We start from the raw sequence: 9488 nt of genomic DNA, 5'->3' as shown, positions 1-9488 counted from the left end.
GCACATGCTGAATGGGGGAAGGCTGTGTCCAAGTGCCACTAACCCACCTGTGAGCCTCCCGCACCTGGGAGACACTGGCCTTGAGGTGAAAGGGCCTTCTCTGCAGTCGCATTGCCTGAGCGTTGAGTCTGAGTGTCTCTACTTAGTGGCTGTGTGACCGGGGCTGATTACCTATGCTCTCTGTGCCTCCGATGACAAGGGCGCTTACTTCAGGATTGTTCTGAAGATGACATAGGAAAGACTGAGGCGGTGCCCGGTGCACACAAGCATATGACAAACACTGGCCTTGAACATGTCATGATGAGCAAGCCAATGTGACAGGGGCAAACCCTTTCCTCTGGACACGCACAGCAGACCTGACGCAGTGGGGGTGACGGAAGGGACTCCTGCGCGGTGACGACTGAGCGAGAACCTGAGGAGCAGGGGATTCAGGGCATGGTGCCATTTATGCCAACCAGACGCACACCCAACGACGACATGACATATTTTTCAAGAACACAGATACATCTAAACAAACAAATTTAGGAGAAGTATTCAGAGGTAGTGAATTAGGAACGTAGCTAAAAGTTCACAAATACAGCACTAAGTGGAAGAAAGCAAGAAACAATAAAATTTAGAGCAAAGTACCATTTATGTAGGTTAAATACACTCATATGTTGTTCAAGAACACAGACACATCTATACAAACTTATTAGAAGCAGTAGTCAGAGGCAGTAAAATATGCATATACAATGACGTGGTTAAAGCTGAACAATATAGTGTTGGGTGAAAAAACCCAGAAGCAGATGAGGTTCAGAGAATACCATTTGTAGAAGTCAAACACAGACAATGCCACCATCGCGCAAGCTTAAGGATACAGATACGTTTAAGCAAACGTGTCAGTAAAACATACACTAGCCACATTTGAGGTGTCCTCAGTTGAGAGAAGGCAGGTGGGGGATACAAAAGGAGCAAAATGGAGAGAGGCTCAGGATGAACCAGCGGCTCAGCGCGCTGAGACCTGAGAAGTGGGACGGGCCAAGGCTGTTCACTGGAGCTGCCCCTCTTCCCACTCGACATGCTCCCCGGAAAACCTCACCCTCTCCCAGGGCTTCTGCTGCCCACCGAGATACCGCCAGGCTCTGACTCTCCGTGTAGACTTCACTCACGCACTTCAGAACGGCCCCTCCTGTGATTCCTGGGCAACTCTTAGCCTCCAGACCTTGAACCCCAACCTCTGAACCCACGGGCCTGATGCCCACTGTCCTTGGTGCTGAAGACCAAAGCGCGCATACTAATGTCTTCCTGCGCCTCGTTGCCCTCTGTCCGGGGTGCTGAACCTACTCCTAGCACTTCTGTTTGCAGCCAGCTCAACCCCGCTGTCCTTGGTGCTGAATGTCTGAACCCAAACTAGCAGGATCTGGTGGTTTTACATGCACAGGTGAGGGAGGCAAAATGTGAACACGGGTGGCTGGTGTTCCCCTATGCCGGGGCAGGGCCCAGACCTAACTGTTTGGGTTGCCCGTGTGCCCGTGAAGGAATGAACGAGCTGTGGTGGCCTGTGCACGGTGAGCATTTTCTACGGGCCAGGCTCTGTGCTGAGTGCTGCGGACCCGACTCCCTCAAATCTTTCTACAGGCCCTGTGATGGGTGCTCACGAGACCCCTCACCGAGGACTCTGAGGTCTGTGGTGGTCGAGATGCCCGCCCACACACTGCAGTGCTGGGGCTGGATCTGGCCCACGCTCCTGTCTGCTGGAACGGACAGCAGAGCACATGCCCGAGAACTACACAGGCCTGGGCGCTGGGATGCTGCCTCCCCTTCCTTTCTGTCCCCTGCTGGGTTCTGAGACTCTGCCCTATTACAGGGCTGCCAGGGCCAGTGCTGGGCTCTGCTGACCCCCAGACTCACTTCTGTTTCAGCTTCATGACATCCTCAATGCTGGAAAGGAAGTTTGTCCATGGCAGGGTCCCGTAAAGCCACTTCAGCAAACAGTAGCCCAGGGCCTGGAGGTCGCTGCGGCGGGAGGGCCCTGGGGAGGGAGGGAAAAAGGTGGCGGCTCAGTCCAGACGCTTCACTCACTGACACGTCCACCCCGTCTTTCTCTCTCTCACTGACTCGACTACGTGCTCGCGCACTCAACCACCCAAACCACGGCTCTCGCCTGTTCACTCCTCACTCTCGCCCTCTCAGCCGCCCCTGCATCCCTGCTTCGCTAGCTCATGGTCTCGTCTACTTGTCTTTCATTCACGTTCTCATTCATTCAATGAGCCCTCAGAGCCCTGTGTACCAGGCCCCATCCCATTCTCCAGTTCTAGAAGAGTCTGGGTCATAGATCTTCACTGTCTAGTGGGGACATGGTTATGTTGCGGGATTACCTGAGCTATGGAGAAAGCAGAACAAGGCATGAGGAGCACAGGATACAGCCTCGGTAGGGAAGCAAAGGAGACCACTGGGTTTTATTTTTCTTATGCTTCCTAAATGCCATGATTTAGACAATTCGTGTAAGCATTCAACAAACACTGAGAGTTGACTGTGCCAGACCTTCTGCCACCTGATGTTTGGGGCACAGGCACCATCCCTTCCCTGGATGAGCTGTCTGCTGAGGACGCGGGCAGGCACGTAGATGGCCTCAATATCAAGGGGTTTGGGAAAGGGGCTGAGACCTCCTTAAGGAATCTGCCCTGGGCTCTCTCTGCATTCCAAAAAATCCCATTCCTCTCCCAAGACTAGAGCTGACAACTCCCGAGATCCTGCAGACACCTGAATCTCTGTCCAGACTTGACTTCTGTGTTCCAGACATGAACAGCCAACTGCTCCCTCAACAGCATCTCTGGGATGACTCTTGCGCAATGCTCATGTTTCAAGTCTACACCAGATCCTGAATGTGAACCTCAAGGCCTGCAGGGCCTCCTTATGCCCAGCAGCCCTCTGTCCTTGGTGCTGAACCACCCTCTCGCAGCTCCCTAGCGCTCAAGGACACTACCCACGGTTCTGAATCCCTACTGTGGCTTCTGAAGCATGACTCCAGTGTCTGGTCACCTCTGTGCGTGGCTGTGAAGACCTAGGGCTGCCCCTGTACGAGAAGCATGTCTGCACAGTCCCCGAACCCTTTCCCGGGCCTCTTACCACATCCTTTGTGCAGGTCCATGCTAATGAACTCGAGGTCTCCCTCATGTGGGCTCCTGCTACCTTCCACGTAGGCCACGTGTCTGCCACCTGGGGAATAGCGGAAGGCGAAGCCGTAGCCTCCCAGGATCACCTGTGTGGACATTGGGAGGAGATGAACAGTTTGGAGATTAGGACTCTGGAGTCAGAGATTTAAATCGTGGGTACAATTTGAAATAACCAATGCTAAACAGTACAGAAGGGTGTGAAGTGAAAAGCATCCGAACCATCTGTCCCTATCCCTCCCCAGCCCCATAAACCCACCACCCAGAAGTAATCTAATACTAGTAAACAATAAATGAGTAATAATAATAAATACACTAATGACAAATACAATAGCAGTTTCTTATGCGTTGTTCCCAATTGTTTTCTTGGAAATCGGTAAGCATTTGTGGACGGGAAGGGGCTCTAGTTTTCTGCAGAGTGATTGCGCTCTACTTCCTGTCAGGCTCTCAGCATTTTGCATTTTAATAGTGGTTCAGGGCATAAATGCCGGAGTCAGACCAGGTTCAAATGATGGCCTGGCCCTTAGTGGCCGTACAACGTTGGGCAAGTTATGAAACTTCTTCATGTTTTGATTTTTCCATGTGTAAAATGAAGACAATGACAGTGCCCACCTTGCAGGATTATGAGGCTTAACAAAAAGTAAAGGTTTTATCCGCCAGACACACACAGTTAGCCACATCTGCTTTTTAATGCTGCATGGTTTTCTGCTGTATGGATAATGGACAACTGTTGCTTTTGTCCACAATTTACATCCTTTTCCTCTAGTCACAGTTTGAAATATTTAATTTTACGAGTCAACCTCATTGGGCTACAGGGTGCCCAGACATTTGTCCAAATAATATTCTGGGTGTGTCTGCAAAGGTGTTTCTGGAGAAGATTAACACTGAAATCATATTCTATGTAAGTCATATTCTAAGTACCTAATGTGGATGGACCTCGTGCAGTCAGTGGCAGGTCTGAATAGAACAAAAAGGCTGAGTGACAAGAACACCTCCTGCCTGACTGCACGAGCTGGAACACTGGTCTTTTCCTGCCTTGAACTTGAACTGAAACCTTGGTTCTTCTTGGGTCTGAAGTCTGCCAGCTTTCAGACGGGAACTACGCCGTCAGCTCTCTTGGGTCGCCTGCTTGCCAAGTGCAGATCTTGAGACTCACACCCTCCGTAACTGTGTGAGCCAATTCCCTACCATAAACCTTTCTGTAAATGTGTGTGTACGCACACACACACACACACACTCTGTTAGTTCTGCTTCTCTAGGGCGCTCTAATATAGTTCTGGGATTTTTCTCTGGGATCACCTCTCTCAACTCTCAGTCCACGTAACTGAGGTGGGGCTCTCCTGACCCATTGCCACTGGGTTGCTGAGCTGAGGGGACTGAAGCCTGATTTGCTGGTGGTGATTCTGTCACCAAAAGGGAAGAGAGTTTGCCTGACAGTGAGCAATGCACCAAGAAGAGGAGCCCAGGGATGGAAGAACCAGTTTCCCAAGACAGGGCTTGCGTTCCTGGATTCGGCCATGCCTAAAGTCAGTCCTGGATTTTTCCACTCCATGGACCAATAAACTGTACTCCCTCTCTCCTTTTTCAATTTTTTTACTTAAGTCATGTTAAATTGGGTTTTTGTCATTTGCAGTTGAAAGAGCAATTAAAATTTACTTTAAAACACTATTTAATCAGTACTCTACCAAGAATATATGTTTAAGGTCTTCTTATTACAATCAACGTTGTCAGGGACATTTCATATATATACCTTAGAATAATCCTATGAATATATAAATAGGGTATATCCCTAAGGAACTGGTGCATACAAAATTTTGACTACTGTATCCAAGTTTCCTTACAAAAAGGCTGCCCAACAAGATAAAAGAATTTCTATTTCCTTACATTCTTATCACCAATATATATTACCATTTTTAAAAATATTTTTTAATTTCACTAAAGGGTGAAAATAATTTCCGTTTTTATAATTTTTAGGGAGGTTTATCATCTTTTCAGATATTTAACTAACCTGTGGGTTTTTCTATGAACTACTTTTCCTATCATTTGTCCATTTTCCCACTAATTTGCTTATCTCTTATTCAAAGAAGCTCTTTATATATGATGGAAAGCAATCGTTTGTCTGCAATAGCATTGTAAAACAAATGGAAGTTTTGAGACAGATGAGATCTGGAGCCCAGAAAACCCCGAGGATGGGGAGGACCTGGCTATTACCTGGCTCAGGTCCTCTGGATTCACAAAGATATTCTCAGCTGTCACATTTCCATGAACATACTCATTCTCATGGAGGAACTCCAGGGCATCCAGCTGGGAAAGAAAGCAAGCAGCTCCGTGAATGAATCCCTACTGCTAGGCCTGGGATCGTGTGGCTCTGCACGTGACCGAGGGTGGGCGGGTTAAGCCTGATTCTGGGTGACACATTAGGAAGCCCACTCTATGGCACACCTCACCATGCCTTCCAATTAGGCTTTAAAAATATTCAGCATTAAAGGTAATATTTGGTTTTCTATTTATCTCTTGCATCTATTTTTTAGTTGATTGCAAACTCAGGAGGAGATGTTGGGTACTTACTGCTTCCTGCAAAAAACAAACAAACAAAAACCCCCAAACCCAAGACTCCTGTACATCAGGCTTCTTCTCATTTCTTCTAAAGAGCAGAAATCAATTTAGTTAAGCAATTTATACTTTTATCTCTAGCTCTGACTTTTCTACTGAGCACCAGACTCTAATATTAAACTGCCTAGGTGTTAGTTACATCCTAATGGCACTCTTAAGGCCCCCTTGAACCCAAGGCTTAACTGTCAAACAAATTCTGCTTGTCCTACAAACTCTCCATTCCTGCAGCCTGGCCCCTCCTCAGGCCTTGTCCTTATGCTGACCTTACGTGGCCTCCACTTCACCCCCTCCAGTCTCTCCCCACATGGCCCACAGGGTCCGTCTGCACCCGGAGCTGACCCTACACCTACCTGCCCTGCTTCCAGTCCTCCCAGTGCCCTCGGGACAGAGTGCCGGCTCCTCAGCTTGGTGTCCGAGGCTCTGTGTGATCTGGTTACTGCTGACCTCTCCACACCAACCTCATTTCTTACCCTTTTCTACTGCACATGTCACACTGCAGACACTCTGGGCATAAAGACCTTTGGGATTCACCTAACATGTCACTCCGCTACCACTTCCGGCCCTCCTGCATTTCGACTGGGCCCTCTTCCCCTCCACACAGCAGGGGACATTTCTATTCAGAGCACTTTTCACAACCCGTGCAACTGTGTGTGACACCATCTTCCCCCACCAGATGTAACGACCGTGTCTGTGCTGCTTTCCACCGTCCTCCTAGCCCCTGGGACGGTGCCTGACACCAGCAGGGACCCGATAAATATTTAACGAAAGGACGGATGAAGGAATGAACAAACCAACGCCTCACACTCTCTCTCCCATTCAAGCCTTTGCCCAAGTCGCATCCTTGGCCTGGAATATTCTTCTCACATATCTCCATTCCCACTCCACCTGGCACCTTAGAAAAAAACCTCCATTGGGAAGTGTGATCAAACCCCTCGATTTGAGGCTGAAGCCCCTTCCTTCCACTCCCATGGCCTTCTGAACACCTCTCACGATAATGCTTATTACTCTGGTTCTAATGGGTTCACCTGTGTCAGTGTGCTGCCCCCCACAGTGTCCAGCAGGAGGCGGCGTGGGCTAAATGTGTCATTGAACAAACAGACTGATGAACTACGACCCGGTGTGCCATCCCCTGGACGGGAGCCAGCACGCCCAGGTAACGTACCAGCCGGCAGGCCATCTGGAACACAGACCGCGTGGACATTACATGCTTCGGGCTGTCATCCAGGGCTGACTGAAGGGGTCTCCCCAGCATGGGAAACACCAAGAACCTGGAAGACATGGGTAGCCCAGCAGGTGGGAGAGATGACCACGGGAGCGGGTGGAATACAAGCCACCAAGGATGGACTGCAGCTGGGTGGCTATGAGGTCCTGTCCCCCAGCAAGATTATAGGTTCTGATTGCTGGGGGGTCAGCCTGGCTCGAAGCAGGGAGGGGAAGCCACTAACTGGCCAATGGCTACAGGGTCCCAGCCACACCTGGGCACATGACAGAACGAGAAAGAAGGGGTCAGTGAGGTGGGAGGCAAGTGAGGTGACTCACCTGTACTTGTCCTGGTGAATGCCAAAACCGACACAGGTGGGGATGGCCAGCAGGGGGACCGAGTACAGCTTCTTCCATTTGTTCACTGTGGGAGGCAGGGCCTGAGAGATTAGGGCCCACCGGGTCCCAGGCCCATAGAGACAACAGCCCATTCTCAGACCAGAAACAGAGTGTGCCTGAACCAAGACCGGACCCTGGGTCTCCTGGTCAGAGATGCACCTCTGTGGGTGGGTGAAAATGGGGTGGCTGGTTAACCCCTGAATGTCTGTCATCTATATCTGCAGATGACAAAGGGTGAACTTGGGAGAAAGGATATACAAATCTGGAGTGGAAGGCATAAGAATGCCAAAATAACTTCTGAATTCACACATATAACTAATAAGATCAGGAAACATCTAAACTGGTCATAATGTCACTAGATGTCCACCCATGTTCCAGGATCTGTTAGATCAGGGGTCCCCAACCCCTGGGCCGCGGTACCAGTATCACTCCATGGCCTGTTAGGAACTGGGCCACACAGTAGGTGAGTGGCAGACGGACAACTGAAGCTTCATCTGTATTTGCAGCCGCTCCCCAGCGCTAGCATCACCACCTCAGTTCCACCTCAGCTCTTCAGGCCTTAGATTCTCAGAGGAGTGCCAGTCCCTGGTGCCACAAAGGTTGGGGACCTCTGAGTTAGATGATATAGATCCAGTGGTATGCTGATAAAATTTTAACTGGCCGTCCAGGAGAAAACAGCCCTGATCTGTAGTGTTCGCCAATTTCTGTTGTATAAATACTTCCCAACACAGTCAAGTTCAAGCTACTGACATATCACGGAATGCGGAGTTAGAACTTGATGTGTAGCAGAACGCCACTACACATTATGCAGTGTCTTCACCATTCAGAGAGAATGGATGCAAACAGCCTCAAGAGTACAGATAACAGAAATGTAAACAAATAATTAGGAAGTGATGAGTTCTGAATATTTATTACCCATGTTAATGAATCTGTTTAACTGTAAGTTGATGTATTTAATTTTAGTAATGGCTATGTTTAACAACTGACTTGCAGTATTTCTGAAAATTCAATACTCGCCTCTTAAGAGCTGGTAAGAATGTGGTGACATTGAAGAATTAAAAATAAATAAATGAGAGAGAGAGAGAAAGAGAGAGAGAGCGAGAGAGAGAGAGGGAGAGAGAGAAAAGAGCTGGTAAGAGCTGGCCTCAGCCCGGGTCTGTCCACTGAGACCCAAGGAGTAAGCAGAGCAAATCTGGGCCTTTAATTTAATCCCCATTCTCCCCACACCTTCGGGGAGAAGCTAGTTGTTCTGACCAAGCTGGAACCCCCAAGTCTCTTTCCCTTGCCTACTTTCCTGTGGAATACCTTGCAAAGGCTTGGCAGCCCGCTGGAAGAAGTTCTGCTCGTTGAACAAGCGCCCATCCTTGGCGTCCTAGTTGGGGACAGAGGGGGAGAAGTCTGTCACACTGGAATCTCTTAGACGAGGGCTCCCAGGTGATCACTGGCCATGTGTTACCCCAGGGTAATACCAGCAAAACCCAGGTTCTCCATCGGATCCTGCATATCAGAATCAAATTCCCTAGGGTGCTGCACCAGAATACGTATCAGAGACTTCAAGTTGCCCCCTACTGCCCAGGTTCCTTCTCTTTCTTTTATGATAGGATCCGTAAGTTTTCCTTAGACATGTGGCCTTCAGTTAGAGACTACATTTCTCACTCTCCCTTGCAGTGAGGAATGACTGACCACACGATGAGTTCTGGCCAATGGGGTGTGAGCAGAAGAGATGTGGGCAACTTCCAGGTTGTTTGTTGCCTTAATGGGCTGGGGCAGGCCCTCCCCTTCCTCTGCTCAGTGAAGGATGCGACATGCTCGGCTGGTTGCTCTCATCTTCTCAATTTATTTTTTCCCTTGGGCCCCCCTCAAGTGCACGTTTCCTGTATTCTAAGGTCAGGCGTGAGTTCACAGACTTCTCAGCACAGGGACCCCATCTGATTGGTTCTCTGTTGGACCCCGACACGCAGCTCAGTGATGTATTATAGTAGACGCTCAATAAACACATGCTACAAGGCAGGCGGGTGGTGGGTGAGTGGGTCCAGACTGGCTCCATCTCACAGATGCGGGAAGCCAGCCCTGAGAGGGGAGGGCGCATGCCCGGATCACACGGCTGGAAAGCATTGAAGGCAG

At 49.5% G+C, this 9488-nt stretch overlaps 1 protein-coding gene across 7 annotated transcripts in view; it reads right to left on the bottom strand.

The window, feature by feature from the left end:
• The window catches only part of VRK3 (vaccinia related kinase 3), a 36888-nt gene that overhangs the window by 10735 nt on the left and 16665 nt on the right, over positions 1 to 9488 (bottom strand). For 5 of the 7 annotated variants that reach the window (XM_011374507.2, XM_011374509.2, XM_011374506.2 and 2 more), the window contains 6 exons: positions 8670 to 8736; positions 7305 to 7389; positions 6928 to 7033; positions 5364 to 5456; positions 3109 to 3241; positions 1891 to 2011 (listed from right to left, as the gene is read on the bottom strand). In XM_011374507.2, coding sequence (XP_011372809.1) covers positions 1891 to 2011; positions 3109 to 3241; positions 5364 to 5456; positions 6928 to 7033; positions 7305 to 7389; positions 8670 to 8736 — 605 coding nt within the window. Of the gene's footprint in view, positions 1 to 50; positions 221 to 612; positions 1001 to 1890; positions 2012 to 3108; positions 3242 to 5363; positions 5457 to 6927; positions 7034 to 7304; positions 7390 to 8669; positions 8737 to 9488 lie in introns of those variants that run through there. The other 2 variants (XM_023520129.1, XM_023520128.1) reach the window with 2 other exon arrangements.

The sequence above is a fragment of the Pteropus vampyrus genome, unplaced genomic scaffold (genome assembly GCF_000151845.1).
Source record: "Pteropus vampyrus isolate Shadow unplaced genomic scaffold, Pvam_2.0 Scaffold250, whole genome shotgun sequence".
Taxonomy (NCBI): Eukaryota; Metazoa; Chordata; class Mammalia; order Chiroptera; family Pteropodidae; genus Pteropus; species Pteropus vampyrus.
Note: the sequence above shows the minus strand (reverse complement) of the source record. Positions and strands in the feature narration are given on the sequence as shown.